At 39.7% G+C, this 19,521-nt stretch overlaps 2 protein-coding genes and 1 long non-coding RNA gene across 5 annotated transcripts in view; 2 read left to right on the forward strand and 1 right to left on the reverse strand.

Moving 5' to 3' along the window:
* Positions 1-19,521, forward strand: part of LOC103515848 (T-complex protein 1 subunit zeta) — a 44,119-nt gene that overhangs the window by 1,796 nt on the left and 22,802 nt on the right. The gene's annotated exons all lie outside the window — the stretch shown is intronic.
* LOC113470185 lies at positions 8,917-9,497 on the forward strand. The gene is made up of 2 exons (XR_003393333.1): positions 8,917-9,216; positions 9,364-9,497. It is a non-coding gene; the product is annotated as an uncharacterized LOC113470185 (long non-coding RNA).
* Positions 16,507-19,176, reverse strand: LOC108253249. 3 transcript variants are annotated; one of them, XM_017446834.2, is made up of 4 exons: positions 19,038-19,176; positions 18,160-18,311; positions 17,195-17,703; positions 16,507-17,033 (listed from the first exon to the last, which is right to left on the reverse strand). In XM_017446834.2, the coding sequence occupies exons 2-4, from the start codon at positions 18,218-18,220 to the stop codon at positions 16,764-16,766; spliced, it is 840 nt and encodes a 279-aa protein (XP_017302323.1). In that variant the 5' UTR covers positions 18,221-18,311; positions 19,038-19,176; the 3' UTR covers positions 16,507-16,763. The 3 variants fall into 3 exon arrangements, with proteins under 3 accessions (XP_017302323.1, XP_026684228.1, XP_026684229.1); XM_026828427.1 differs by having other exon boundaries at positions 19,014-19,100; XM_026828428.1 differs by lacking the exon at positions 19,038-19,176 and adding an exon at positions 18,929-18,976.

Raw genomic sequence — 19,521 nt, forward strand, 5'->3', positions numbered from 1 at the left:
TTAATTCTGCCATCTCGTGTAAGTTGCTTCCAAGTTGTCTATGCAATGGTTTTTCACAATTTTCACCCATGAAAACTTGTTCTAGCAACACTACAGAAACTGTACCTTTAACCTCGCTTTTAAGAAAAACCTTATCCGTTCAGGATAAATTCCGCCTCGGGCGGGAATTGAACCCGCGATCTAGCGCTTACAAGGTAGACGCGCTACCCTTTTAAGTTGGAATGTGCAATGACAGCTTTTAAAATGTACAATATGTTATTTGAATTGTGAAGTGAAAAAATCAAGGTACCTGTGTTCCATTTAAGGTACCTGTGCCATAACTATTAGTTCCTCAGAGCTCTCTTCATTATTATCATTACCACTGATTCTTTTTCTCTTTCTCTCCTCTTTTTTCATATTTATATAAATAGTATAGATAGTTTATGACTTTTGATCAAATGTACCATAGCTAGGTATTGGTTGTATATCTTATATTATAATGTAACACTTGATTGATCAATAAATCAATTTCAATTTCTTTCCCTGTTATCATGTCCCAATTCTCGAATTTTCAGTGACGAGAAGCCTTGTCGCAATTTCTACATTGCCGCCCGAACCCGCGATAGCGCTTACAAGGTAGACGCGCTACCCTTTTAAGCTGGAATGTGCAATTGACAACTTTTAAAATGTACAATATGTTATTTGAATTGTGAAGTGAAAAAATCAAGGTACCTGTGTTCCATTTAAGCGACCTGTGCCATAACTATTAGTTCCTCAGAACTCTCTTCATTATTATCATTATCACTGATTCTTTTTCTCTTTCTCTCCTCTTTTTTCATATTTATATAAATAGTATAGATAGTTTATGACTTTTGATCAAATGTACCATAGCTAGGTATTGGTTGTATATATTTTATAATGTAACAATTGATTGATCAATAAATCCATTTCAATTTCTTTCCCTGTTATCATGTCCCAATTCTCGAATTTTCAGTGACGAGAAGCCTTGTCGCAATTTCTACATTGCCGCCTTTTTAGAATCAACCCCAGTGGTGTAGTAGTCCTACTGCTATGTACCTACTAGCGGGATACCCGCAAGCTTTACATCGCTCAGTTTTCCGGCCAAAAATTTCGAATTTCTTGAATAACTCGCGAAAGGCTGGCTTTAGGAAATTCTAACCTAGCCTATAACCACCGCCATAAAAATATGAACCTGTGTACAAAATTTCAAGTTTCTACGACTTACCGTTTAGACGGCAACCTCTTACAGACAAACAAACAAACAAACAAACAGAAAACCTCTCTTATTAATAAGATGATAGATATATCTGATGGCAAGTAAAACATTGCCCACTTATTACAATAATTACAGAGTAGTTGTAATTAACACGGTGGACTTGGAACCTGAATGTTGGTGCTATCTCAGGGTGTTAGAAGAATTCGGGGGGTTTAAAACTGAAAAATTTACCAAAAATTTCCTAAGACCAATAATATTATATACTACAACAAGGACTTGTTACCTGCCTCAGTGGTGTAGTGGTCAAGGCGCTCGCCTGGTAAACAGGAGGGCGTAGGTTCAATCCCAGCCGAGGTATGGAATTTTATCCTCAATATAAGCATTTTTCACAGCAACAGGGCATTTATTATAGCCGACATTTATTATAGCCCTACTTGTACCAATACCAAGTTTTGAAGAGGTCCGAAAGGAAAATAAGCATCTGGCAGACCCCCGATATTACCTGTTAGTATTCCGCAGAATCTGGTTGAGTTTCCTCTGGAAGCGTTTCCTGAGCGCGCTCATGGTCGTGCTTGTCGTTTCCTTGCTATGCCACGGCGTCTTCTCGCGTCGAAACCGTGTCGTTTTCTTGCGTTTCTTCTTCGTCCCCTCCGTAATGAGGAGCAGCGGATTCATGTTGATAACGTTCGCCTCCGTTGCGTCCAGCGTTCACTCATGGTCGTGCTTGTCGTTTCCTTGCTATGCCACGGCGTCTTCTCGCGTCGAAACCGTGTTGTTTTCTTGCGTTTCTTCTTCGTCCCCTCCGTAATGAGGAGCAGCGGATTCATGTTGATAACGTTCGCCTCCGTTGCGTCCAGCGTTCCAAAGGTACTTTTCAGTCCTATGCGAGCAGTATAAATAAGCACTATTATTATTAATATTGTTGTTGTTGTTGTTGTTGTTGTTGTTGTTGTTGTTGTTGTTGTTGTTGTTGGGTTCAAACAGCTATGAAATAAAGACTCACTCGCTCTCTTCCCCCTACTAATCCCTCTCTTTTTCCTTAGAGTTCTTCCTCAGACTTTATTGCCTGTTAATGTTTTTTTTTTTTTTTTACAGCTATTTTCAACACGGAATTCGTAATGACATCCATCATGACTCAGAAGATTGACTACTCCATGTGTACTAGAAGAGCACATTTAAACCTGTGATCAAATCAGAGTACAGTGCTTATTCCGTTGAAGCAACTGCTACATTATACTCAAGTGGTCTGTGTCGTAGCATGCCTATAGCCTCTCCCTCACCAGATGGGCGGTAATTACTGAGGACATATCTAAACCTGTGATCAAATCCGGGTTCTATAATTCATTGAAACATCTGCTACATTGGACTCTTGTTGTTTTGGCTGTAGAACAGCGAAATAATGGTTGACTTATTCCGTTGAAACAACTGCTACATTATACTCAAGTGGTCTGTGTCGTAGCATGCCTATAGCCTCTCCCTCACCAGATGGGCGGTAATAACTGAGAAGGACATAGCTAAACCCGTGATCAAATCCGGGTTCTATAATTCATTGAAACATCTGCTACATTGGACTCTTGTTGTTTTGGCTGTAGAACAGCGAAATAATGGTTATATTGATTTGAAAATTTAATAAGGCCCCATGAGGCTAAAACATGAATTTTATTTTCCTTTGTATGTTGAACATATCAAAATCAATTTTGTCAATAGTTATTAGGTTATTACCTATCCCATCTCCAATATTACACACGAATTGGGTGAGAAAAAAAAAACTACCAGAACAGTTTTTTTAAGAGGTTTGACAGAGGGAACTGTAACTGCTAAGGTCTTATCGTCCCGAAAGCGAAGAGAGGCGGACAGGATAGGAAAAAGCCAGCCGTTCCGAGAACGAACCTTATCCGTCCAGGATAAAATCCGCCCGGGCGAGAATCGAACCCACAACCTAGCGCTCACTGGCTCGGGATCGATTGAAAGATGTACAAAAATTTTGCGCAACATTTTGTGACATATTGTACAATGTATATGGATCATAGATACAACCTTGTTTATACTAAAAGATTTAATATTATATTTTCTAAACTCTCCATGCAGTGTTTATATTTCTACAGTCCCGGCAAGATGAAAGTGAATATGAAAGTACAGAGCAAGATGAAAGTGGTGGAGGCTTGAGCCAGGTTGAAGAATCTACGAAAGAAAACACAGAGCAAAACGATCAAATGGATTCAAGAAGAGTTCAGAAAAGTTCTCAAAAAACCAATCAAGCGAAACCCGACAACCAAACCAGAGCATCCTTCAGAGCCATCTAACCGAAATAAATGCGTCCATCATCCTTGAAGACCTTTCTAGCGACAAGGATCTGTATCATTGGAACTATCACCACTATCACTCTGATCGTTATCAATTGCTCTAGGCTTTCTTATCTTTTTTGGCTTGTTCGTTCTCATTTCTGATTCATCTGCCTTGGTTTTCGTAGCTTCTTTTGAAAACAAGTCATCCTTGTAATCTCCATCATCTATTTCAGACCATTCACTCTGGTCAACCTCGGTTCTTTTGCTTTCCTGGACGTTTATTGTTATTTTATTTTCAGATTCCTCTTTATATTTTTGAGAGCTTCTCTGGACTTCTTTTGAATCCATTTTGTTTCTCTCTTGAACGTTTATTGTTGTTTTCTTGTTTTCAGATTCTTCTTCTTTATATTTTTGAGAACTTTTCTGAACTCTTCTTGAATCCATTTGATCGTTTTGCTCTGTGTTTTCTTTGGAGTCTTTCTTGTGTTCCTTGGGTAATGCGGGAAGATCCCTTTTAACTCTTTTGCCAATGACTTTGTCATTGGGTGATTTCATATCTGTCCTTGTTGCATCTCGTTTCACGATTTTTCTTCGGCGTTTTTTAATTTTACTTTTCGACTCACTCTGTGAGCTTTCTGCGCTTTCGACTGTTTCACGTAGTTTTTTCCTCTTGATCTTTTTGACTTCTGAATGTTCTCGTTGTTTCCTAGGTACATATTTGTCTGAAGACATGTTTTCTGACGAATCTTTTGCTTCTCTGCTTACACTTTGCTTGCTGTGTGACCGGTAATTTTTTTCTTTTCGGTTAACAAGGGATTTCTTTTTGATTTTGTATTTACTGTGAATTTCCTCAGATGTTTCTTGAGGCACGTATTTTCCTTTGAGTTTTTTGTCTACTTTTGAAATGGATCTTTCTTCCTCCAAACTACGGTCATATTTTTCCTTGCCTTTCTTTGCACTAATAGTTTCACTTGCATATTGTTTTCTACCGTGAATTTCCTCAGATGTTTCTTGAGGCACGTATTTTCCTTTGAGTTTTTTGTCTACTTTCGAAATGGATCTTTCTTCCTCCAAACTACGGTCATATTTTTCCTTGCCTTTCTTTGCACTAATAGTTTCACTTGCATATTGTTTTCTACTTAATTTCGGACGGTATTCAATATCTTTTTCGCTTGATATGGGTTTCTCTTTTAACTTGATTTTTCTGTGTCTTTCTTGAGACTCATATAATGATTCCAAAGATGAATATTTCTTCCTCTTCTTTTTCTTCGATATATCACTTTTACTTTCAGAACTTGCTTGTGATTTGGTCTCATCGGATCGTCTTGGCTTGACTTTCTTTTTCAATTTACTTCTTAACTTACTTTGATCTGACTCGTGTTTGCTATCATCTTCACTCTTATCCTTCCGTTTTCTTTGCTCCCTACTTCTCGATTCCCAATTCTTATAGATTTTGTTTCGTTTTCTTTGCTCTCTACTTTTATCAGCCCTGAGTTCGTAATTACGTGATTTCTTCTTGATGCTTGGTATTGTTCTAGCTACGAAAGGTACTATCATCTTCACTCTTATCCTTCCGTTTTCTTTGCTCCTTACTTCTCGATTCCCAATTCTTATAGATTTTGTTTCCTTTTCTTTGCTCTCTACTTTTATCAGCCCTGAGTTCGTAATTACGTGATTTCTTCTTGATGCTTGGTATTGTTCTAGCTACGAAAGGTTCCAGCGTTCGTTTCTCGCGGTGTAAAAAGCGTGCGTCACGCGCCATATCGCCAGGTCGCGGTGTTGGCTCCTGCTGTCGTTTTTGATCCATTTTCCACATCTCGCGTCGTATTTTGGAAAAGCTTTCGTCCGCCAGGTCAGGTCCTTCGTCTGTGCCTTCTTCCGTGTCTGCGAGATTGCTGTAGTTGTCCAAGTAGTCTGCGCTGGATCCTTCTTCTTCGGGGTGTTTGGCATGCTTTTCATGATTTTTGACATGCTCTTCTGGGTGATTGTCATGTTCGGTAGATTCTCTACGAGTTTCCCTTGGATGGGTGATTTGAAGATATGCAGCGATTGGATCTATGCTGGGTTCCATGCTGGGATTTTTGACATGCTCTTCTGGGTGATAGTCATGTTCGGTAGATTCTCTACGAGTTTCCCTTGGATGGGTGATTTGAAGATATGCAGCGATTGGATCTATGCTGGGTTCCATGCTGATCTTTGCGGTAGATGTTTCTTGTGAAGTCTTTTGTGCGTTTGTTTGAGGCTTCGTTGACTCTTGGAAAGTTGGCTTCGTTGACTCTTGAAAAGTTTGTGCTTTGTATGTTTTAGTGTTGTGTTTTCTGGACTGTTCACTGGTTTGGGAATCCTTACTGCTGTCTTCTTCACTGCTGTGTTGTTTCCGGATTTTAGTTTGACGTTCTTTTGTTTCTTCACTTTCTTCTTCGCTGTTTGTGTATTTTGGTTTTGTGTTTTCTGGAATCCTTACTGCTGTCTTCTTCACTGCTGTGTTGTTTCCGGATTTTAGTTTGACGTTCTTTTGTTTCTTCACTTTCTTCTTCGCTGCTATGTTTATGTATTTTAGTTTTATATTTTCTTGATTCCTTACTGCTGTCTTCTTCGCTACTTTGTTTGTGTTTTTTGGTTCTTTGTTGTCTTGAATCTGTACTACTATCGTCGCTGCTTTTTTGTTTCCATATTTTAGTTTTATATCTTCTTGAATCTTTACTGCTGTCTTCACTGCTTAGTTGCTTTCTTAGTTTACTTTTACCTTTTTTTGAACCATCACTGCTCTCTTTGTTGCTTTTTTGTTTCCGTATTTTAGTTTTATATTCCTTTGTTCCTTCACTTTCTTCTTCACTGCTGTGTTGTTTGTGTATTCTGGTTTTATGTTTTCTTTTGTCTTTACTTTCTTCACTACTTTGGTCCTTGATTCCTTACTGCTGCCTTCTTCGCCACTTTGTTTGTGTTTTTTGGTTCTGTGATGTCTTGAATCTGTACTACTACCGTCGCTGCTTTTTTGTTTCCGTATTTTAGTTTTATATTCCTTTATTCCTTCACTTTCTTCTTCACTGCTGTGTTGTTTGTGTATTCTGGTTTTATGTTTTCTTTTGTCTTTACTTTCTTCACTACTTTGGTCTGTGTGTATTTTAGTTCTACGTTTTTTTGAATCCTTACTGCTGTCTTCACTGCTTTTTTGTTTCCGTAATTTAGTTTTATATTCCTTTGTTTCATCACTTTCTTCTTCACTACTTTGGTACTTGTGTGTTTTAGGTTTGCGCTTTCTTGACTCTTCACTACTTTGAGAGCTCCTTGAACTTTTGTCTTGTTTGTAGTGTTTTGTACGTGACGACTTCTCCGCAATCTTTTTCTTTTGTTTTTCTCGCTCATATTTTTGTAATTTCGGGGTTTGTAGGCCTTTGTCGAAGCTTTTACTAGATCTCCTTGAACTTTTGTCTTGTTTGTAGTGTTTTGTACTTAACGACTTCTCCGCAATCTTTTTCTTTTGTTTTTCTCGCTCATATTTTTGTAATTTCGGGGTTTGTAGGCCTTTGTCGAAGCTTTTACTCCTCTCTTTTGATTCTTTGTGTTTTCCTTGATCGTATTTCTTGTTTTTTTCCTGTGACTTGACTTTACTGGACTTTTTCTTTTCTCGTTTACTTTGACTAGTTTCCTGTACAAGGCTCGTGGATTCTTCATCGTCACTCTTGTATTCTGGATCCCATGGCATTATTTTTTTCTTAGCTGTTGCGTGTTTCTCCTCATTTTGAAGACTCTCCCATGGTTTGTGCTTTCTCTCGACGTTATTGTCAAAGTCATGACTGTCGTAGGAATCAAATCCTTGTTTATAGTCCTCTTTTATTGTTTTATTTGCTTGCTTTTGGTTGAATTCTTGTTGTTTGATTATCTCTAACTTTTTAATTGCCCGTTTACTGAGAGGTGTACACGAGTGTCTAAGATTGTATTCCCTCAGGAATTCTTCATAGCGACCTTGTTGGTGATCGAAAATACTTTCGACATCTCTCGTTGGCAACTTTCTGTACTTTCGGGGATCTTTGGTGAACCGAATTTGAATGGTACGCGGTGTATATGGTTTTGTAACAGGAATGTTAGGAGTTTTAAGTTTTTTCCCTTTCTTTATAGTTGTTTTACTCATCATTGAACCTGTCACGTTTTGTTTTTTCAGCTTCTTTTTCAACAATTTCCTCTCCTTTCTCCGCAACTTCCTTTGTTTAGCTCGAAACTCCTTTTTAATCTCTGCCAGCTTCTTTCTGGATGGCTTTTTTGTTGCTTTCTTTTCTGAACTTTCACTTGAACTTTGTGTTTCACTCACAGTACTTTCACTAGAACTTTTTCTGTCACTTGAACTCGACTTGGACTTGTATTCATTGGAATTTGATTTTCTCTTATACTTCGACTCAGTCAGTTTGTCTTTTCTTTTTTCCTTTTTCTTATCAAGCTGTTTCCTCGTAAGTCTTTCCCTGGATGAACTTTCTCTTTCGTCTGTTTCTTCTGACGAGCTTTCTTTGGAGTGTTTTTTCTTAGTTTGACTTTCCTTTTTGTCTACAATCTTGTACTTCTTACTATTTTTGTCTAGATCTTTGTTCATGTGTTTATGTAGAATTTGATTTTCTCTTATACTTCGCCTCAGTCAGTTTGTCTTTTCTTTTTTCCATTGTCTTATCAAGCTGTTTCCTCGTAAGTCTTTCCCTGGATGAACTTTCTCTTTCGTCCGTTTCTTCTGACGAGCTTTCTTTGGTGTGTTTTTTCTTAGTTTGACTTTCCTTTTTGTCTACAATCTTGTACTTCTTACTATTTTTGTCTAGATCTTTGTTCATGTGTTTATGTCTGCGTTTTTCTCCAACACTATGTGAGTCTTTACTTTCACTGCTCACGTCAGAACTATCTACAGTTTCGTCTGATGCACTTCCTGTGTTTGGATGACTAGTTTTACTCGGTTTCCTATTTACATTCAATCTGTCTTTGTTTTTCCTTACTTTTCTTTGTATATCTTGACTGGACTCGCTTGCTCTACTTGATTGGGAAGATTCGCTTCGTGAGGTTTTTAGTGGCAGTTTCCTTTTCTTTTTAGATTCCTCTATGGATCTTTTTCTTCTTCGGTTCACTATTGTGCTATTCTCCTGTCTTTGTTTTTCCTTACTTTTCTTTGTATATCTTGACTGGACTCGCTTGCTCTACTTGATTGGGAAGATTCCCTTCGTGAGGTTTTTAGTGGCAGTTTCCTTTTCTTTTTAGATTCCTCTATGGATCTTTTTCTTCTTCGGTTCACTATTGTGCTATTCCTTTTTGATTGAGTCCGTTTCTTCTTGATCGTAGTTGAATTGTTTTGCTTTGGTGGACGTCCTCTTTTCTTTTTTGTATTGCTGAGTGATGTCTGATTAAACAGTGTACTTGCTTTTTCGATATTTGATTTTTTTTTGATTGAGTCCGTTTCTTCTTGATCGTAGTTGAATTGGTTTGCTTTGGTGGACGTCCTCTTTTCTTTTTTGTATTGCTGAGTGATGTCTGATTAAACAGTGTACTTGCTTTTTCGATATTTGATTTTCTTGTAACAGGGGTTTTTGATGATTCGCTATCTTCAATGTTTTGATTGTTTTCATTATTGTTTAACAGCTTATCTTCTTCACTCTTTTCTTTTAAAATGTTCATCAATGCCTCATCATCATTCACTGTTACCTTGGTTGGTTTTGTTACGTAGAATCCTGATTTCTTGGAAAGGTCAAGATCATCATCATCATCATCATTTGTTACCTCTGTAACCCCCTGAAGTTCATCTGTTATTGAAACCGATAAGTAAGAAAAGTCCTCGCCATTTTTCTTCAACTCTTTTTTTAGTAAGACGAATTCCATCTCAGCAGCGGAAAGGTCAAGATCATCATCATCATTTGTTACCTCTGTAACCCCCTGAAGCTCATCTGTTATTGAAACCGATAAGTAAGAAAAGTCCTCGCCATTTTTCTTCAACTCTTTTTTTAGTAAGACGAATTCCATCTCAGCAGCTTCTTCAATCTCATGAAAGACTTGGAGGAAACGGGCACGGTTAAAAAAGACTTGCAGCGTGAAATTATAACCGAGATATCTAAGAAAGCACAATCAACGAGAGCATCAACTACAATAACAACAACAACAACAGTAGAACAAAAAACATCTTCCACTGTCATTTCTTCAATCTCATGAAAGACTTGGAGGAAACGGGCACGGTTAAACAAGACTTGCAGCGTGAAATAATAACTGAGATATCTAAGAAAGCACAATCAACGAGAGCATCAACTACAATAACAACAACAACAACAGTAGAACAAAAAACATCTTCCACTGTCACTGAAAAACAAATGCGTTCAACCGACATGAGAACAACAGTGCCAACGACTACACAAGAAAAAACCAAACGAACCAAAGTAAAAACGACATTCCCTCTCTATGTGGACGGATTCAGTGCCGAAAGGGTGACATTCGAGACAAAACAATCGAAGAAAGTGCTGCATCCAAAATTAACAACGAAGAAAAAGTCCATTCATGAAATATTGGGAATTACGACCAAACCTCCGCACAGTGCTGAAGTTCTGAATTCAGAAGAAAGAAGAGAGTTCTTGCATGACGCTTACTTTGATTACGGGATGCGGGGTCCGGTGAAACAGGACATCTTGGTGTCTTCCACACGAAAACACAAAATAAAAACCACTCGCTTCAAAGTCGAAAGAAAAATAACGACCGATAAGAACGAGATTGAGAATATCAAAAAGAAGGTAAAGGATCTTGATCTAAAACACATGTTAGGATCCCAAGCAGACTACTATGATGAAATGAAAAGAATTATGGACGACAAAACGATGGGGAAAGATACACAAGAACGATACATGCAGGAAAGGCCCCCCCGATGGTAACTAGGTGTGAGCGCGGATGTGACTGTAAACTTGGTATACATACTACGACATGTCTTCTGCCAGCCCTTGAGTGGCCCTCCGGTAACTAGGTGTGAGCAAGGATGTGACTGTAGGGAAGTATACTAAAACCGGTATACAAGCTCCATGTCTCCTAACTTGGTCTTTTAGCAGATCACTTGGTCTTTTGGTAGATCATCAAATTTAACACAGAGAGAACCACTATAGTTACAAGTCCTGTAACAAGTACAAGCACAACACTCACCACTGAGAGTCCAACAAACACACCAGTACCAGATTATTACTTCCCACCGGATAAACCTATCACAGAGAGAACCACTATAGTTACAAGTTCTGTAACAAGTACAAGCACAACACTCACCACTGAGAGTCCAACAAACACACCAGTACCAGATTATTACTTCCCACCGGATAAACCTATATTTAAAAATTTGTACACACCAGATGTTGAGGTGATTACTAATGAACCTGATACCATGGAACGAGAGATGCAAGAATACAACAAACAACTTCTGGAGGAAGAAAATCAAGAAAACCAACAGGACAAAGTCAAGACCCGAACCGAAGCGGTAGATGATACGAGTACCATGGAACAGAGGAGCGAGTTTAAAGCTATACTTCAACATTATCTTACCGATGACACGAAAGAAAAAGACAATCCAATTTCACAATATATGAGAAACCTACAGCCAATAAACAGCACAACAGAAAGTAAACAAACACCCGTAAGCCTAACAACTTTAGCCCATGTCCAAACAGCGCAAAGGACCTCACTTAAACTTGAAACTCTCACACACAAACCAATAATAATATCAACACACTCTTTGAAAAAATCAAGCGATGAAGAAGAAGAAGATAAGGAATACAAGGATGCCATTCTGAATAAGCTAAGGGAAGACCTACTGAAAAATCCAAACAATAAAAAATTCGAAGAAGTGAAATTGGACAGTGCGGAGCCTCATGAAAATGAAGAAGACAAAGCGTTTTCGAAAGAGTTGGACAAAATAATCGACGACATTCACGCAAAAGATGAGAGGCATACAACTGGATCGAAACCAACCACACGCGCTAGTATCACTCGGATCCCAACGAGACTTCCTCCTCCGGATACCAAAGAGATTGAAGAAATAGTGAATAATAAGGAAGAACATTTTGAGAAAGTATTGGGAGACTTTATGAAAAAACACACAGAGACAACGCGGCCGCCAAGGCTGAGAGGTCGCTCAACCAAGATAGTCACGACTACAACTCGGCGTACAGTAGATGACGAGTGGGGAAAAGCAAAAGACCACTGTCCGGCATTCATGAACCAAACCATGTTCGACACGGAGTGCCAGAAGTTCATTCGAATGATCAACAAACGAGGAGAAAATCAGCTACAACGATTGGACTTTGAAATGAAAACGAAGAACAATCAGTACATGGGCCAGCTTGTTAGTAAGAACATCCTCACGGCAAATCACTTTGCCAACATTATCAAGAGAAGCATGAAGAAACCTTGTGATTTAGCGAGTGAAATCCTGTATGCCCAAGTGACGCCCCGAATATTAGATCCTCAGGCGATAGAAAAGTACAAAAGCATAACGGGAAATATCATTTCAAAATGTGGATACTTTATAGACGACAAGTATCCATTCTTGGGAGCACTCCCTGATGGTTTGATCGACAACGATGGTATGGTCAAGTTTGTAAACACGTCTACGTATCCCAACATCGATTTACGGACACTACTGTTACGAGATAAAAATCTCCGCAGTAACTTTATTGTTGACAAGAACATTACTCTGGTACCCTATGGCAAACTTATGTATGAAATCCAAGGGGAACTTCACGTTACCAAACGACACTATTGTGACCTATTCGTTTATAATGGAAACGATCAACTCCTCCTCAAGATTGCCAGAGAGAAAGACTTTTGGAAACAAAACATGAGGAAACCTCTCATAGACTTCTATCGAACGCATATGATGCCTGCCATCGTGAAAAGGTTACTACACAGACGTTACAAAATATATCCTGATGGGAACTACTTGTTGAATTCTGACGAAGATATACTGTCCGTTATAAGAGGACTTCGAAGTGACACCACACAACAGACGCTTCCAGCAAAACAAACACAAGCACAGCCTGTGACAATTCCCAACGATGAAGATAACGAAGGAGCAGCGTTCGACAGTAGAAAGATCGAAGAAGAATGGGAGAATCTGCACAGGAAAACTATTCACATACCTTTCGTAGCTAGAACAATACCAAGCATCAAGAAGAAATCACGTAATTACGAACTCAGGGCTGATAAAAGTAGAGAGCAAAGAAAAGGAAACAAAATCTATAAGAATTGGGAATCGAGAAGTAAGGAGCAAAGAAAACGGAAGGATAAGAGTGAAGATGATAGTAAACACGAGTCAGATCAAAGTAAGTTAAGAAGTAAATTGAAAAAGAAAGTCAAGCCAAGACGATCCGATGAGACCAAATCACAAGCAAGTTCTGAAAGTAAAAGTGATATATCGAAGAAAAAGAAGAGGAAGAAATATTCATCTTTGGAATCATTATATGAGTCTCAAGAAAGACACAGAAAAATCAAGTTAAAAGAGAAACCCATATCAAGCGAAAAAGATATTGAATACCGTCCGAAATTAAGTAGAAAACAATATGCAAGTGAAACTATTAGTGCAAAGAAAGGCAAGGAAAAATATGACCGTAGTTTGGAGGAAGAAAGATCCATTTCAAAAGTAGACAAAAAACTCAAAGGAAAATACGTGCCTCAAGAAACATCTGAGGAAATTCACAGTAAATACAAAATCAAAAAGAAATCCCTTGTTAACCGAAAAGAAAAAAATTACCGGTCACACAGCAAGCAAAGTGTAAGCAGAGAAGCAAAAGATTCGTCAGAAAACATGTCTTCAGACAAACATGTACCTAGGAAACAACGAGAACATTCAGAAGTCAAAAAGATCAAGAGGAAAAAAATACGTGAAACAGTCGAAAGCGCAGAAAGCTCACAGAGTGAGTCGAAAAGTAAAATTAAAAAACGCCGACGAAAAATCGTGAAACGAGATGCAACAAGCACAGATATGAAATCACCCAATGACAAAGTCATTGGCAAAAGAGTTAAAAGGGATCTTCCCGAATTACCCAAGGAACACAAGAAAGACTCTTCAGATTACCGAGTAACTATTGAAAATCTCTATTCCTACAAAGATACTGAGTATAAACCTGCTTCCTATGATCCTAATGAAAGTGTGTTCAGATCTTTACCACAACGAATAGAAAAGAAAAGGAACGAACCTGACTTACTGGTGCATTTCTACAAGAAAGGTCTCATAGGGAGGGAGGAGTTCCTGGAGATTGTTAAGAATAAAACGCGAGAAGGTAAGCCGTGGAGACGTGACCCATCTGTTGAATCATCCAAAACATTCGAAACAGAAAACTACAGTGATCTCGTGAAACTTATAAACAACGAACCTTTGAGTGGTATCAAGCAGTCGATCACTGAAGATCCAGTGGAATATGATAAGGATGATCTATGCAAGAAATACATGAGAAATATTGGCTACGGTAGGCCAATAGATGATGGTAGGCCCTACAACAAATCTATCGTATTCACAGCGGACGATATAAAACGATTGAAACAAGAAAAACTAGAACGTAAATTGGCTAGAGCAAAAGCAAAAAGAAAAATAACAGGAAGGAAGAGGAAAGATTCTGACATTTCTTCAATCAAGAAAAAAGTAGAGAACACTCTTAAAGCAAAGAAAAGGAAATCGAGAGTTAAAGGGAAAAGAAGGAACGACTCGTTATCTATCGATGATTTATCACTCGGCAGGACACTCTTAAGGCAAAGAAAAGGAAATCGAGAGTTAAAGGGAAAAGAAGGAACGACTCGTTATCTATCGATGATTTATCACTCGGTGATGAAGACATTGATGAGGTGACCAAGAAGAAGGGAAGATGGAAAACAACGCCTGGTTACGACATGTACAACTTGTCACACAGAGCACACAGGAGGAAATGGTTCCCACGAGAATACCGGGCATACTGGGAGAACCTGTCCAAACTGAAACGACTCTATCCATCAGCAGAGGATGAAAATCCAGACGCTAAACTGAGTGACAGGTTTTACAGAGCGCTCAAGGTGGAACGGGCAAAGCAGAGGTCAGAGGAGTACTTGTCGATACGAGATTGTAGACACTCCTACTCAACAGAGTTCCGAGAGGAGCGGGAAAAACGTGAGAAAATATTGAGAAGAAAGTACGCGGATGAGACTTATTTTCAGATTCCTCTTTATATTTTTGAGAGCTTCTCTGGACTTCTTTTGAATCCATTTTATTTCTCTCTTGAACATTTATTGTTGTTCTGTTTTCAGATTCTTCTTCTTTATATTTTTGAGAACTTTTCTGAACTCTTCTTGAATCCATTTGATCGTTTTGCTCTGTGTTTTCTTTCGTAGATTCTTCAACCTGGCTCAAGTCTCCACCACTTTCATCTTGCTCTGTACTTTCATATTCACTTTCATCTTGCCGGATGTCCCCACTGTTCTCTTGTGTCCGCGCGGTTGTCCTCTTCTGGGCCTTTTGCTTCTTCACCAGTCGATGTGGTAGTGGTTTGGTTGTGGTCCGTGCGGTTTTGTTCATACGCCGTATCAGTTTTCGCCTTAGCTGGTGTTCATTGAGGACGTATATCGCTGGCGTGGTGGTCATATTTGCTGTCATATTGACGTATGTTGGCGTCGTGGTTATGTTTGTTGGGTTGAAGGCTTTCTCTATTTCTTCCGGGTCTACGAATTTCATCCATTCTTCGTTACTTGCGCTTAGCATTTCATAGTAGTCTCCAACTGTTTCGTTCTTTTTCCTCCTCCTTCTCTTTTTCTTCTTGGTCGCTGCCCTGGTGGCTTTGGGGTCTCTCGTTGAGTTGAACTTAGATTTGCGTTGCTTTATGTACTCTCTGAGCAGTCTCCTTTTGAGGACTTTCTTGCTTAGTTTCATCGGCGTTTTCGACTCGTCGGATCTGAAACAAAGGATACATTTATGAGACGTATTTATGTGCTAGAAATAATGTATTGTAATCTTATTTTCCGAGAGAGCATGCAAACAACGAAACACGACTTTTGAACATACGAAGGCCTAAGTCTATAACGCAGAGTTGATGTCCGTTACGCATGCGTGAAAAACTTCCAAATATTTTTTTACAAACATGAGACTGAAGACCAAGTGGAATCATGTTGAAATATTTGGAGATATCACAGAGAGGAGAGAGGGAGCAGAGAGAACCTTCCAGTCTGCATCCATGGCATTCACCTTCTTCCTCCTTGCCTTTTCCCGTGTTCAGATAGGGTCGGCGTTTTTCGTCAGCCTCTCAATCAGCCCAGCCCAGCCCAGCTCAGGGTGATTGCTTTGGGCTGACATTTGATTTTGGCTAGAAAATTTAAGAGTGGATGTCCTTCCCACTCAACCTTTGCTATTTCTTTAGTAAGGGAAATATCAGGCTGGTATCCTCCTTGTTTAAACTCCCCCAGCCAGACTAAGCTGGTCTACATCCTGTTTAACGTCCCAGAGCCTGACAGGTTGGAGTTCAAGTCAAGTCATAAAATTTAGCGTAGTTTATTAAACGGGGAACGACATTTGTGACTAGTATTCACGCTTAACACAACGAAAATTCATGATCTTATTTTCCGAGAGAGCATGCAAACAACGAAACACGACTTTTGAACATACGAAGGCCCGAGTCTATAACGCAGAGTTGATGTCCGTTACGCATGCGTGAAAAACTTCCAAATATTTTTTTACAAACATGAGACTGAAGACCAAGTGGTTAGTGAACTTATAATGCTTTTAATTTAATACAAGTGAAAACCGACTTGAAGAAATGAAAAAGAAAAAAAAATGTAAATAATTAAGCCTGGTTCCTACTTACCTGTTAGTACTTTCGTTTCACTAATTTTATACTGAGAAGGAAAGTTTTCCTAAAATATTAATCTGTAAATTATGGCCCAACATATGGCCTCAGGAAGCCCTTTGGTTACAAGAATGTTTTTGTTGCTATTAAATTATGATGAGAATATTCCAGGGATTGTTTTGTCAATCGCAGAAGTACAAAAGAAAAGTTGCAATTTTACAAAATGGAAATCGGTGAAATATTGTATTTCAGAATTAATAGCAAAAATAAAAGTAAGGAAAAATGATAAAATAAAATGGGCAGTCGATATCAATATTGAAATTTTTTAGTTGATCTTGTTAACTCTTTTCTGAACTTTTTTTTTTTATCAAGTCTGACGATTATTTAGTCAAGTGAAGACCTATTTAGATAATGTCGACGGTCAAACTTTCCTGACTTGGCGGGGTGTATAGTGCTACCGCGCTCGTTGATTCAAAGTAGAATCTCCAAACTCGTTTCCGAATGTTGCGCCTCGAGTTCGGCCATTTTCCGCGCGAACGTGAAAAAGTGTTCGGACTGATTGAGCGAAACGAAATCCGTCATTATGACATCGTAGATATTGTCGAACTCTTTATATCGGTGCATCCGAATGTGTAGAAAGTAGCGGACCAGGATCGGCAAATAGGTGTAGGCGAAAAATTTGGCCGCGGGGTAGAGAAGGTTGAGACGGAAGATTTTCGTATTGGAGTGGATGCGTTTGATGTGATGACATCGTAGATATTGTCGAACTCTTTATATCGGTGCATCCGAATGTGTAGAAAGTAGCGGACCAAGATAGGCAAATAGGTGTAGGCGAAAAATTTGGCCGCGGGGTAGAGAAGGTTGAGACGGAAGATTTTCGTATTGGAGTGGATGCGTTTGATGTACATGTCGCGGTCCGTCATGAGGACCAGGTCGCAGATGCTTTTATTGGCGATGGTCAGCATACTTTGGACATTGTAGTAGACAGGGTGGGTCACGTTCAGGACGCACTTGCCGCGGTAGATTTTAAACAGGGTGTCCGTCTGGACGTCTTTTATACTCTTGTTGGTGTGCAGCTTGTAGATCTCGATGAGGTTGAGTTTCGTCCGGTTCACCCTGTACATGCCGTGCGGGCGCGCGCTCAGTTGCGGACACTCGGGCCGTACGAACAGTCCGCATGGTAGGACACGCGTGCGGGTGACTCGTGCGTAGCGGCGGAGGCATGCGGAGATGACCGAATGCGCGTAGAACCAGACATGCTGTGTACGCTCCGGACGGCGGTAGAAGATGCGATTGTAGGCAAGCTGAGCCGGGTAGGATGCGTGACGGGGGGAGTAGGCGATGGTGTAGAAGTCGCGAGAGTCGAGATAGAAGTGTTGCACGTTTCGCCAGTTTGGATTGAAGATGCCGCCTGTCGGGGAGAAATGAGATGGAAGAGGTCGGGTTAGAAGCTTGATGTTATTGAAGAAATTTTGACGTTCAGTAGCGATGTTGAACTAAACCTAAGTTTAATTAAGTATTCTGAGAAAAGTTCTGGTCAAGTTATAGGTAATTGGAACACATCATATTCATATGCCTTAGGGCATACTCAATTTGTCAAGGGTCTAGGTTTTCCTTACCCTTGTGATAGTTGGGATCAATTCATTATTTATTTAATTTGAAGAAACCGTTTACCGATAAAAATTTGTAATGAAATAATATGTTGAAGAAATAAAACCCCCGTCGTTAAAAACCTTGGCAGTCATACTCATACAGTGACTTTAAACCCCCTATCGAACTTGTTGCAGCCTTATCATGGGGTCTCTAGCTGTCTAAGATGAGTACTCCTACAAAGAGAAAAGGAATGAATCTTCGGATATACAGGTACCTATGGTTTTGTCGTGCAAATGTCGACAGAGTTGATTGTCGTAGCCACGTAGCCAGATCATGTTGTAAAGTCGATCCACCTGTTCTTGGAACTCTTCGCGAGTACTCAGACAGAACGGTCTCTGAATTTGTTTGTTCAGCAATGATTCGCCTCTGAAATCAGAAATATGAGCGATTCTAGTGTATGTCTTCTTTTTCCTAGCCTTTTCCTATTTAAATAGAATTGGCGATTCTATAGATTCTAGTCTATGTATTTCTGAAATAAACACATTTTAAACATGAATAGTAAAGTACAGACTTTAGATTTCGATGACTAATCTATGGGGCTGGAATAAAATTAAAATGAACATTGAAATATTATGAATCGTACACATACACACATAAACCCACTTGCCCATCACACGAACCAAACGACCAACACACGCCAAAGTAACACATATCGAGGACGCTTAAAGATGCCAAAAATGAACTTGGTTCTGGAACTCTACATATATCGGTAAGCTCGACACTTTAATATAGTATCCCAGCAATCTAACTCAAGGGAAGTAACCCAATAGTAGAGTTTTTCCACCCTAACCTGTGGCACCCTATCACTAATTTTTTTTCTTCTCAGTGTACATACGCTTTCGAGACGGGATACGCGATATTAAATTTGATGATCTACCAAAAGACCAAGTGATCTGCTAAAAGACCAAGTTAGGAGACATGGAGCTTGTATACCGGTTTTAGTATACTTCCCTACAGTCACATCCTTGCTCACACCTAGTTACCGGAGGGCCACTCAAGGGCTGGCAGAAGACATGTCGTAGTATGTATACCAAGTTTACAGTCACATCCGCGCTCACACCTAGTTACCATCGGGGGGGCCTTTCCAATTACCGCAGTTCGGTCACTTGCGCCACACCGCGCCCACGTATCGATTATCGTTCCCGTCGGCGCTTTGCTTCGCCTTCAGCTCATCTTCCTTGGCGCGCAGCCGGAACGTGTTCTCGCGCAGCGGAAGGCCGCGGGCCGCCCGCGAATCGACCAGCTCCGGTATGAGATGGTAACGGTAGAACTCGTCAAGGCCCGTCTTATACAGGCCGTGGAAGATGGTGTTGTTCTGCTCGACGCGAAGCACGAGGATCTCGTCTTCGGAGTAGAAGATGACGTCGCATTCGGACTTGTTGGCGATCACCTGGGCAGAGAGGACATTGATTGAACATTAGGCTCATTCCCTACCCAAACTTCTGAGGTAGATTGTTCATCTAGCTCATCTCTAAAGGGCAGTTAGCTAAAACAGTCTTGTGAATAACTGTCTGACTAGGGAACGTTAAACGTCTGGCTGTGCGACTATAAACAGGGAGAAGAGAAGAGCAGCTAA

This window comes from Diaphorina citri, unplaced genomic scaffold (genome assembly GCF_000475195.1).
Source record: "Diaphorina citri unplaced genomic scaffold, Diaci psyllid genome assembly version 1.1 scaffold1426, whole genome shotgun sequence".
NCBI classification, from domain to species: domain Eukaryota; kingdom Metazoa; phylum Arthropoda; class Insecta; order Hemiptera; family Psyllidae; genus Diaphorina; species Diaphorina citri.